This window comes from Tinamus guttatus, unplaced genomic scaffold, assembly GCF_059628265.1.
Source record: "Tinamus guttatus ecotype Peru unplaced genomic scaffold, ASM5962826v1 Tinamus_guttatus_pri_ptg001633l, whole genome shotgun sequence".
Lineage (NCBI taxonomy): Eukaryota > Metazoa > Chordata > Aves > Tinamiformes > Tinamidae > Tinamus > Tinamus guttatus.
Genome location: NW_028290167.1, coordinates 1 through 13,296, shown reverse-complemented (window position 1 = coordinate 13,296; position 13,296 = coordinate 1). Strand labels below are relative to the sequence as shown.

At 61.4% G+C, this 13,296-nt stretch overlaps 1 protein-coding gene across 1 annotated transcript; it reads left to right on the top strand.

Moving 5' to 3' along the window:
* Positions 1-574: 574 nt before the first annotated feature.
* On the top strand, positions 575-13,136 carry RPL28 (ribosomal protein L28; the record flags this gene model as incomplete). Its single annotated transcript, XM_088539391.1, has 4 exons — positions 575-709; positions 4,745-4,823; positions 6,221-6,303; positions 13,013-13,136. Coding segments are annotated over exons 1-4 (421 nt in total), but the record flags the coding sequence as incomplete, so codon positions are not given.
* Positions 13,137-13,296: the final 160 nt, after the last annotated feature.

Below are 13,296 nucleotides of genomic sequence, written 5' to 3'. Positions count from 1 at the left end.
ACACGGTACCAACATGCCAAGAACACGCCAAGAACACGGTACCAACACGCTAAGAACATGGTACCAACACACCAAGAACACGCTAAGAGCATGTCAAGAACATGGTACCAACATGCCAAGAACACGGTACCAACACGCCAAGAACATGGTACCAACACGGCAAGAACATGGTACCAACACGCCAAGAACATGGTACCAACACGCTAAGAACATGGTACCAACAAGGCAAGAACACCCCAAGAACATGGTACCAACACGCTAAGAACATGGTACCAACAAGGCAAGAACACCCCAAGAACATGGTACCAACACGCTAAGAACATGGTACCAACAAGGCAAGAACACCCCAAGAACATGGTACCAACACGCTAAGAACATGGTACCAACACGCTAAGAACATGGTACCAACACGCCAAGAACACGGTACCAACACGCTAAGAACATGGTACCAACAAGGCAAGAACATGGTACCAACACGCCAAGAACATGGTACCAACACGCTAAGAACACGGTACCAACACGCCAAGAACACGGTTCCAACACGCCAAGAACACGGTACCAACACGCCAAGAACATGGTACCAACACACCAAGAACGTGGTACCAACACGCTAAGAACACGGTACCAACACGCCAAGAACACGGTTCCAACACGCCAAGAACACGGTACCAACACGCCAAGAACACGGTTCCAACACGCCAAGAACACGGTACCAACACACCAAGAACACGGTTCCAACACGCCAAGAACACGGTACCAACACGCCAAGAACATGGTACCAACACACCAAGAACATGGTACCAACACGCTAAGAACATGGTACCAACAAGGCAAGAACACGCTAAGAACATGGTACCAACACGCTAAGAACACGGTACGGACACACCAAGAACACTGATGACGTCACCGGCAACTGGCTGTGATGTCACCGTGACGTCATCGCGGGGGGGGTGACCGAGGGCGGGGGCTGTCACCGTGCTGGCCTTGGGTGGAAACGCTGGATTTTCGGGCAAGATTTGGAATATTCGGCATTTTCCCAGGCTCCCGTGTGGCATCCCGCGGCAACAACACCCGGAAACAACACCCGGAAACAACACCCGGAAACAACACCCGGAGCGAGGGCGTCCAATGGGATCCGCCTTTCCCAAAGAGGGTGCCGGGGTTGGAGCGGGTGTCACCGGGCAGCGGGTGACAGCGGGTGACAGCGGGTGACAGCGGGTGACAGGCGGGCGGTTGTCACCCGGGGGGATTCCCGGAGCCCGGAGAGGGACACCGGGAAAATCCGGGAATTCCGGATTCCGGAGCGTCACGATACGACTCCGATGGGAACGGGAAGAAACAGGCGGAGGCGGCGGAGCGACTGTAGGGCCGCGGTGTCACCGTCACCGGGCAGAGCCTCCGGTGCCTTCCTGCACCTGCACTCACACTCACACTCACACTCACACTCAGTATCACAAGTTCACACTCACCCTCCCCTCACCCTAACACTCACACACCCTCACACACACTCACTCTCACACTCACCCTCACTCTCCCACTCACCCTCACCTCCACACAAACTCACTCTCACACTAACACTCACCTTCACACACACTCTCACCCTCACACCCTCCCTCACCCTCACCCTCACCCTCACCATCTCACTCACTCTCACACTCACCCTCGCACTCATCCTCAAATTGACACTCACCCTCTCACTCCCCCTCACCCTCACACTCACCGTAACACTGACACTCACACTCGCCGTCTCACTCAATCTCACACTCACTCCCACACTCACCCTCGCACTCATCCTCAAACTGACACTCACGCTCTTACTCACACTCATCCTCACTCACCCTCTCACTCACCCTCACACTCACCGTTCCCCTCACCCTCACACTCACCATCACACTCACTCTCACCTTCACACACACCCTCACACATGTCACCCTCACACTCACACCCTCACAGTCACCCTCATACTCACATCCTCACCCTCACACTCACCCTCACACTCAGCCTCACACTCACCCTCCCTCTCCCCTCACACTCACACTCATACCCTCACCCTCACGCCCACCTCACCCTCACACCCTCACACTCACCCTCACACTCTCACACTTGCCCTCACCCTCACACTCACACCCTCACACTCACTCTCACACTCACCCTCACACTCACCCTCCACTCACACCCTCACACTCACCCTCACAGTGTCCCTCCCCTCACACTCAGCCTCACACCCACCCTCACACTCACACTCACCCTCACTCTCACACTCACACTCACCCTCACTCTCCCCTCACACTCACACTCACCCTGAGACTCACCTTCACACTCACACTCACTTTCACACTCACACTCACAGTCTCACACTCACCCTCACCCTCCCCCTCACTCACCCTCACCTTCTCACTCACACTCACCCTCACACTCACCCTCACACTCACCCTCACCCTCACCCATCCTCACCCTCACACTCCCCCTCACACTCACACTCACCCTGAGACTCACCTTCACACACTCACCTTCACACTCACCCTCACACTCACCCTCCACTCACACCCTCACACTCACCCTCACACTCATCCTTACACTCCCCCTCACACTCTCACACTTGCACTCACCCTCACACTCACCCTCACAGTGTCCCTCCCCTCACACTCAGCCTCACACTCACCCTGCCCTCACCCTCACACTCACCCTCACAGTGTCCCTCCCCTCACACTCACCCTGCCCTCACACTCACCCTCACCCTCCCCTCACACTCACCCTCACCGTAGCTCCACCCACCGGCTGCAGAGCCTCTTAACTCCGCCCACCGGTTGCGGGACCCGCCCCCTGCTCCATAGACCTGGCTCCCGGTTCCACCCCTTGGGTCATGGCCCCGCCCCCTCGTCCCGCCCCCCAACTCCTGGCCCCGCCCACCCGTCACCGGACACGCCCTCTGGCTCGAGGATCTGGCTCCGCCCACCGCCTCCTGGCGGGCCCCGCCCCCTTGGCCATAGCCCGACTCCCTGGCTTCTGGCCCCGCCCCCGGCTCCAGGCCCCGCCCCCTGATGCTTATCCCCACCCCTTAGCCCAAGGCCCCGCCCCCTGGCTCTTAGCTCTGCCCCCCCCCCGCACAGCAGGGGCCCATGGCCCCGCCCACTGCCCCCTGGCCCCGCCCACTGCCCGCGGGGGCGGGGAGACCCGAGCGGGGGCGGAAAGAGCCGAGAGGGGACGGAAAGAGCCGAGCGGGGCGGGAAGAGCCGAGAGGGGGCGGAAAGAGCCGAGAGGGGGCGGAAAGAGCCGAGCGGGGACGGGAAGAGCCGAGAGGGGACGGGAAGAGCCGAGAGGGGCGGAAAGAGCCGAGCGGGGACGGAAAGAGCCGAGCGGGGACGGGAAGAGCCGAGCGGGGACGGGAAGAGCCGAGAGGGGGCGGAAAGAGCCGAGCGGGGGCGGAAAGAGCCGAGCGGGGACGGGAAGAGCCGAGAGGGGCGGAAAGAGCCGAGCGGGGACGGAAAGAGCCGAGCGGGGACGGGAAGAGCCGAGCGGGGACGGGAAGAGCCGAGCGGGGACGGGAAGAGCCGAGAGGGGGCGGAAAGAGCCGAGCGGGGACGGAAAGAGCCGAGCGGGGCGGAAAGAGCCGAGCGGGGGCGGGAAGAGCCGAGCGGGGACGGGAAGAGCCGAGCGGGGCGGAAAGAGCCGAGAGGGGCGGAAAGAGCCGAGCGGGGGCGGGAAGAGCCGAGCGGGGCGGAAAGAGCCGAGCGGGGACGGGAAGAGCCGAGCGGGGACGGGAAGAGCCGAGCGGGGACGGAAAGAGCCGAGCGGGGACGGGAAGAGCCGAGCGGGGACGGGAAGAGCCGAGCGGGGCGGAGAGACCCGAGGGATGACGTCAAGAGCCGAGCGGGGACGGGAAGAGCCGAGCGGGGCGGAAAGAGCCGAGCGGGGCGGAAAGAGCCGAGCGGGGACGGGAAGAGCCGAGTGGGGACGGGAAGAGCCGAGCGGGACGGAAAGAGCCGAGAGGGACGGAAAGAGCCGAGCGGGGACGGAAAGAGCCGAGCGGGGACGGGAAGAGCCGAGCGGGGGCGGGAAGAGCCGAGCGGGGACGGAAAGAGCCGAGCGGGGGCGGAAAGAGCCGAGCGGGGACGGGAAGAGCCGAGCGGGGGCGGGAAGAGCCGAGCGGGGACGGAAAGAGCCGAGCGGGGGCGGAAAGAGCCGAGCGGGGCGGAAAGAGCCGAGCGGGGCGGAAAGAGCCGAGCGGGGACGGGAAGAGCCGAGCGGGGACGGAAAGAGCCGAGCGGGGACGGAAAGAGCCGAGCGGGGCGGAAAGAGCCGAGCGGGGACGGGAAGAGCCGAGCGGGGGCGGAAAGAGCCGAGCGGGGCGGAAAGAGCCGAGCGGGGACGGGAAGAGCCGAGCGGGGCGGAAAGAGCCGAGCGGGGACGGGAAGAGCCGAGCGGGGCGGAAAGAGCCGAGCGGGGACGGGAAGAGCCGAGCGGGGCGGAGAGACCCGAGGGATGACGTCAAGAGCCGAGCGGGGACGGGAAGAGCCGAGCGGGGCGGAAAGAGCCGAGCGGGGCGGAAAGAGCCGAGCGGGGACGGAAAGAGCCGAGCGGGGCGGAAAGAGCCGAGCGGGGGCGGGAAGAGCCGAGCGGGGCGGAGAGACCCGAGGGATGACGTAGGTTTCCGAGGGATGACGTCAAGAGCCGAGCGGGGCCGGGAAGAGCCGAGCGGGGACGGAGCCGGTCGCGCGGTGGGCGGGGCTCCGCCGGCCGGAAGGGGCGGGGCTGCCCGAGGGAAGCCGCGCGGCGCTGGGCCGGGACCTTCTTTCCGTTTCCGGCGGCGGAAGGGAGCGGAGGTGGCGCGTGGGGCTGCGGGGCGGGATGGGGGAGCGGGACCGGGAATTGGGATCCGGGACCGGGAATTGGGATCCGGGACCGGGAATGGGGATCCGGCATCTGGAACCGGGACCGGGAATTGGGATCCAGGATCCGGAACCGGGACCGGGAATTGGGATCCGGGATCCGGGACCTGGAACGGGGACCGGGAATTGGGTCCGGAACCGGGAATTGGGATCCGGAACCGGGAATTGGGATCCAGGATCCGGGACCGGAACCGGGAATTGGGATCCGGGACCGGGATTTGGGATCCGGAACCGGGACCTGGAACGGGGACCGGGAATTGGGTCCGGAACCGGGAATTGGGATCCGGAACCGGGAATTGGGTCCGGAACCGGGAATTGGGATCCGGGACCGGGAATTGGGATCCGGGACCGGGAATTGGGTCCGGAACCGGGAATTGGGATCCGGGACCGGGAATTGGGTCCGGAACCGGGAATTGGGATCCGGGACCGGGAATTGGGATCCGGGACCGGGAATTGGGTCCGGAACCGGGAATTGGGTCCGGAACCGGGAATTGGGATCCGGAACCGGGAATTGGGATCCGGAACCGGGAATTGGGTCCGGAACCGGGAATTGGGATCCGGGACCGGGAATTGGGATCCGGGACCGGGAATTGGGATCCAGGATCCGGAACCGGGAATTGGGATCCAGGATCCGGAACCGGGAATTGGGAAACAGGATCCGGGACCGGAACCGGGAATTGGGATCCGGAACCGGGACCTGGGATCCAGGATCCGGGACCGGGAATTGGGATCCGGGATCCGGAACCGGGAATTGGGATCCGGGAACCGACGGGGGAACCGGGTCTGGGATCCAGGGAGGGGGAATTGGGATCCCGGATGTGGAACCGGGACCTGGGACCGGGAATTGGGATCGGGGGAACTGGGAATTGGGATCGGGGAAAGGGGGAGGACCAGGAACCGCGGCCGGGGGTGGTTCCCGGTGTCGGGGGGTATTTCCTGTTGTTGGGGGCTGTTTCCCGGTGTTGATGGGGTGTATCCCGGTGTCGGGGGGTATTTCCGGGTGTTGATGGGGTGTATCCCAGTGTCGGGGGGTATCTCCGGGTGTTGGGAGCTGTTTCCCGCTGTCGGGGGGTATCTCCGGGTGTTGATGGGTGTATCCTGGTGTCAGGGGGTATCTCACGGGTCAGGAGGGGGTATCTCCGGGTGTTGATGGGGTGTATCCCGGTGTCGGGGGGTATCTCACGGTGTTGGGGGGTATCTCACGGTGTCGGGGGGTATCTCCGGGTGTCGATGGGGTGTTTCCCGGTGTCGGGGGTATCTCCCGCTGTCGGGGGGTATCTCCCGCTGTTGTCGCGCTGTTCCCGCCGGGTGACGCTGTTGTCCCCCCCCAGGCCATGTCGTCCCACTGCAGTGGATGATTGTGCGCAACTGCTCCAGCTTCCTGCTCAAGCGGAACCACCAGACCTACAGCACCGTGAGCGCCTGTAGCCCCATATACAGCCCTATACAGCCCCCTATATAGGGCCCCTATACAGCCCTATGGCCTCCGTACATCCCTATGGCCTCTATATGGCCCCTATACGGCCCTATGGTCCCATACGGCCCCTATACGGCCCTATGGCCTCCGTACATCCCTATGGCCTCTATATGGCCCCCATACAGCCCTATGGTCCCATACGGCCCCTATACGGCCCTATGGCCTCCGTACATCCCTATGGTCTCTATATGGCCCCCATACGGCCCTATGGCCCCATACGGCCCCTATACGGCCCTATGGCCTCCGTACATCCCTATGGTCTCTATATGGCCCCCATACAGCCCTATGGTCCCATACGGCCCCTATACGGCCCTATGGCCTCCGTACATCCCTATGGTCTCTATATGGCCCCCATAGGGCCCTATGGTCCCATACGGCCCCTATACGGCCCTATGGCCTCCGTACATCCCTATGGTCTCTATATGGCCCCCATAGGGCCCTATGGTCCCATACGGCCCCTATACGGCCCTATGGCCTCCATACATCCCTATGGTCTCTATATGGCCCCCATACAGCCCTGTGGTCCCATACGGCCCCTATACGGCCCTATGGCCTCCGTACATCCCTATGGCCTCTATATGGCCCCCATACAGCCCTATGGTCCCATACGGCCCCTATACGGCCCTATGGCCTCCGTACATCCCTATGGTCTCTATATGGCCCCCATACGGCCCTATGGCCCCATACGGCCCCTATACGGCCCTATGGCCTCCGTACATCCTATGGTCTCTATATGGCCCCCATAGGGCCCTATGGTCCCATACGGCCCCTTATACGGCCCTATGGCCTCCGTACATCCTATGGTCTCTATATGGCCCCCATACAGCCCTATGGTCCCATACAGCCCCTATACGGCCCTATAGCCCCCATACATCCGTATGGCCTCCTGTGGCCCCCATAGGGTCCTATGGCCCCATACATCCGTATGGCCTCTATATGGCCCCTATAGGGCCCTGTGGTCCCATACGGCCCCTATACGGCCCTATGGCCTCCGTACATCCCTATGGCCTCTATATGGCCCCCATACGGCCCTATGGCCTCCGTACATCCCCTATACGGCCCTATGGCCTCCATACATCCCTATGGTCTCTATATGGCCCCCATACAGCCCTATGGTCCCATACGGCCCCTATACGGCCCTATGGCCTCCGTACATCCCTATGGTCTCTATATGGCCCCCATACGACCCTATGGTCCCATACAGCCCCTATACGGCCCTATGGCCTCCGTACATCCCTATGGTCTCTATATGGCCCCCATACAGCCCTATGGTCCCATAGGGCCCCTATACGGCCCTATGGCCTCCGTACATCCCTATGGCCTCTATATGGCCCCCATACAGCCCTATGGTCCCATACGGCCCCTATACGGCCCTATGGCCTCTATATGGCCCCCATACAGCCCTGTGGTCCCATACGGCCCCTATATGGCCCTATGGCCCCCATACATCCCTATGGCCTCTATATGGCCCCCATACAGCCCTATGGTCCCATACAGCCCCTATACGGCCCTATGGCCTCCGTACATCCCTATGGTCTCTATATGGCCCCCATACAGCCCTATGGTCCCATACGGCCCCTATACAGCCCTATGGCCTCCATACATCCCTATGGTCTCTATATGGCCCCCATAGGGCCCTGTGGTCCCATACGGCCCCTATATGGCCCTATGGCCCCCATACATCCGTATGGTCTCTATATGGCCCCCATAGGGCCCTATGGTCCCATACGGCCCCTATACGGCCCTATGGCTTCCGTACATCCCTATGGTCTCTATATGGCCCCCATAGGGCCCTATGGTCCCATACGGCCCCTATACGGCCCTATGGCCTCCGTACATCCCTATGGCCTCTATATGGCCCCCATACAGCCTTATGGTCCCATACGGCCCCTATACGGCCCTATGGCCTCCATACATCCATATGGCCTGCTGTGGCCCCCATAGGGCCCTATGGCCTCCATACATCCCTATGGTCTCTATATGGCCCCCATACGGCCCTATGGTCCCATATGGCCCCTATACGGCCCTATGGCCCCCATACATCCGTATGGCCTCCATATGGCCCCTGTATGGCCCTATGGTCCCATACATCCCTATGGCCTCCATACGGCACCTATACAGCCCTATGGCCTCCGTACATCCCTATGGTCTCTATATGGCCCCCATACGGCCCTATGGTCCCATATGGCCCCTATACGGCCCTATGGCCCCCATACATCCGTATGGCCTCTATATGGCCCCCATAGGGCCCTGTGGTCCTATATGGCCCCTATACGGCCCTATGGCCCCCATACATCCGTATGGCCTCCATATGGCCCCCATACGGCCCCTATACGGCCCTATGGTCCCATACATCCCTATGGCCTCCATACGGCACCTATACAGCCCTATGGCCCCCATACATCCGTATGGCCTCTGTATGGCCCCTATAGGGCCCTGTGGTCCCATACGGCCCCTATACGGCCCTATGGCCTCCGTACATCCCTATGGCCTCTATATGGCCCCCATACGGCCCTATGGCCCCCATACATCCATATGGCCTGCTGTGGCCCCCATAGGGCCCTATGGCCTCCATAAATCCCTATGGCTCCGTATGGCCTCCATACATCTGTATGGCCCCCATACGGCCCCATAGGGCCCTGTGGTCCCTTACGGCCCCTATATGGCCTCCTATGGCCTTCCTACATCTGTATGGCCCCCATAGGGTCCCCATAGGGCCCTGTGGTCCCATATGGCCTCCTATGGCCCCTATACGGCCCTGTGGCCCTCATAGGGCCCTATGGTCCCATACATTACTATGGCCTCTATATGGCCCCCATACGGCACCTACGTGGCCCTATGGCCCCTATACGGCCCTATGACCTCTATACAGCTCCTATATGCCCCTATGGCCCTCATAGGGCCCTATGGTCCCATACGGCCCTATGGCCTCTATATGGCCCTCATACAGCCCTTATATGGTCCTATGGCCCCCATACAGCCCTTATATGGTCCTATGGCCCCATAGGGCCCTATGGCCCCATACGGCCCCTATATGGCCCTGTGGCCCCCGTAGGGCCCTGTGGTCCCATATGGCCCTTATATGGCCCTGTGGCCCCTATACAGCCCTATGACCTCTATACAGCTCCTATATGCCCCTATGGCCCTCATAGGGCCCTATGGTCCCATACGGCCCTATGGCCCCCATACAGCCCCTGTATGGCCCTATGGCCCCCATAGGGCCCTGTGGTCCCATACAGCCCCTATATGGCCCTGTGGCCCCCATAGGGCCCTGTAGTGCCATATGGCCCCTACATGGCCTCCTATGGCCCCCATATGGCCGTATGGTCTCCATACATCCATATGGCCTTTATATGGCCCCCATACAGCCCCTATATGGCCCTATGCCTCCTATGGCCCCCATACAGCCCTATGGCCTCCATACATCCGTATGGTTTCCATATGGCCCCCATACAGCCCGTGTATAGCTCCGTGGCCCCCATAGGGCCCTGTGGTCCCATATGGCCCCTGTATGGCCCTGTGGTCCCATAGGGCCCTGTGGTCCCATACGGCCCTATGGCCTCCATACATCCCTATGGCCTCCATATGGCCCCCATACGGTCCTATGGCCCCCATACGGCCCTATGGGCCTCCATACATCCTTATTGCTTCTATATGACCCCCATACAGCCGCTATATGACCCTATGGCCCCCATAGGGCCCTATGGCCCCCATTCGGCCCTATGACCTCCATACATCCGTATGGCCTCCATATGGCCCCATACAGCCCCTATATGGCCCTAAGACCCCCATAGGACCCTATGGCCTCCCATGGCCCCCATACGGCCCTATGGCCTCCATACATCTGTATGGCCTCCATATGGCCCCCATACAGCCCATATATGGCCCTATGGCCCCCATAGGGCCTTATGGTCCCATACGGCCCCCATACATTCCTATGGCCTCTATATGGTCCCCATACAGCTCCTATATGGCCTATGGCCCCCATAGGGCCCTGTGGTGCCATACGGCCCCTATATGGCCCTGTGGCCCCCATACATCCCCATAGCCTCCGTATGGCCCCCACACGGCATCTATACGGCCCTATGGTCCCTGTGCGGTCCTATGGCCCCCCATATGGCCCTATGGCCCCCATAGGGCCTTATGGTCCCATATGGCCCCCCATACATTCCTATGGCCTCTATATGGTCCCCATACAGCTCCTCTATGGCCCCCATAGGGCCCTGTGGTGCCATACGGCCCCTATATGGCCCTGTGGCCCCCATACATCCCCATAGCCTCCGTATGGCCGCCACACGGCATCTATACGGCCCTATGGTCCCTGTGCGGTCCTATGGCCCCCCATATGGCCCTATGGCCCCCGTACATCCATGTGGCTTCCATATGGCCCCTATACGGCCCTATGGCCTCTATGCGGTCCCATGGTCCCCATAGGGCCCTATGGTCTCCATAAGACCCTGTAATTCCCCATATGGCCCCAGAGCCCTTATATGGCCCTAGAGCCCCCCCCATGGTCCCTATACAGTCCTGTAATCCCCTGTATGGCCCTATGGCCCCCTAAGGGCTCCTATGGCTCCTCTACTGCCCTAGAGCCCCCATACGGCCCTGTGGCCCCTATAGGGCCCCCCATACAGCCCCATAATGACCCCCCCAGACACCCTGTAGTCCCCTGTACCCCCCATACACCCCCAAAATGACCCTCCAGACCCCTATAGACCCTATACTACCCCATAAGGACCCCCCTAACAGCCTCCCCAGACCCTGTATGGCCCCTATACCCCCCATACACCCCCATAATGAGCCCCCCAGACCCCCTATAGCCCCCTATACCCCCCATACGCCCCCATAATGACCCCCCCAGGCCCCCTATAGACCCCATACACCCCCAAAATGCCCCCCCAGACCCCTATACCCCCCATACACCCCCATAATGACCCCCCTAGTCCCCCTATAGCCCCTATACCCCCATACACTCCCCTAACAGCCCCCCAGACCCCCTATAGCCTCTATACCCCCCATACACCCCCAAAATGCCCCCCAGACCCCTATACCCCCCATACACCCCCAAAATGACCCCCTATAGCCCCTATACACCCCCAAAATGACCCCCTATAGCCCCTATACCCCCCATACACCCCCAAAATGCCCCCCAGACCCCCTATACCCCCCATACACCCCCAAAATGACCCCCTATACCCCCCATACACCCCCAAAATGACCCCCTATAGCCCCTATACCCCCATACACCCCCAAAATGCCCCCCCAGACCCCTATACCCCCCATACACCCCCAAAATGACCCCCTATAGCCCCTATACACCCCCAAAATGACCCCCTATAGCCCCTATACCCCCCATACACCCCAAAATGCCCCCCAGACCCCTATACCCCCCATACACCCCCAAAATGACCCCCTATAGCCCCTATGCCCCCCATACACCCCCAAAATGCCCCCCAGACCCCTATACCCCCATACACCCCCAAAATGACCCCCTATAGCCCCTGTACACCCCCAAAATGACCCCCTATAGCCCCTATACCCCCATACACCCCCATAATGCCCCCCCAGACCCCTATACCCCCCATACACCCCCAAAATGCCCCCCCAGACCCCTATACCCCCCATACACCCCCAAAATGACCCCCTATAGCCCCTATACACCCCCAAAATGACCCCCTATAGCCCCTATACCCCCCATACACCCCATAATGACCCCCCAGACCCCCTATACCCCCCATACACCCCCAAAATGACCCCTATAGCCCCTATACACCCCCAAAATGACCCCCTATAGCCCCTATACCCCCCATACACCCCCATAATGACCCCCAGACCCCTATACCCCCATACACCCCCAAAATGACCCCCTATAGCCCCTATACCCCCCATACACCCCCATAATGACCCCCCAGACCCCCTATAGCCCCTATACCCCCCATACACCCCCCTAACAGCCCCCCCAGCCCCCCTATACCCCCCATACACCCCCAAAATGACCCCCTATAGCCCCTATACCCCCCATACACCCCCCATAATGACCCCCAGACCCCCCTATAGCCCCTATACACCCCCAAAATGACCCCCCCAGACCCCCTATAGCCCCCTATACCCCCCATACACCCCCAAAATGCCCCCCTAGATCCCTATACCCCCCATACACCCCCAAAATGACCCCCTATAGCCCCTATACCCCCCATACACCCCCATAATGACCCCCCAGACCCCCTATACCCCCCATACACCCCCATAATGACCCCCCCAGACCCCTATACCCCCATACACCCCCAAAATGCCCCCCAGACCCCTATACCCCCCATACACCCCCAAAATGACCCCCTATAGCCCCTATACCCCCCATACACCCCCATAATGACCCCCCAGGCCCCCTATAGCCCCCCATACACCCCCAAAATGACCCCCCCAGGCACCCTATAGCCCCTATACACCCCCAAAATGACCCCCCCGACCCCCTATAGCCCCCTATACCCCCCATACACCCCCATAATGACCCCCCAGACCCCCTATAGCCCCTATACACCCCATACAGCCCCCCCAGACCCCCTATAGCCCCCCATACACCCCCATACCAGGGGGCCCAGGCGTCCGGGTGACACCCCCCTCCAGCTACACCCTATTGGCCCCGCAGGAGCCCAACAACCTCAAGGCCCGGAACAGCTTCCGCTACAACGGCCTCATCCACCGGAAGACAGTCGGCGTGGAGCCGGCGCCTGACGGGAAGGGCATCGTGGTGGTGCTCAAGAAGCGCGCCGGTACGTCACCGCGCCGCCGCCTGTAGCGCCCGCAGCCGCCCCCGGAACGGGTGTATATGCCCCCAAAAATGGGTGTGATTACCCCCGAAACGGGTGTGATTACCCCCCGAAACGGGTGTAGATACCCCCCGAAACGGGTGTGATTACCCCCAGAAACGGG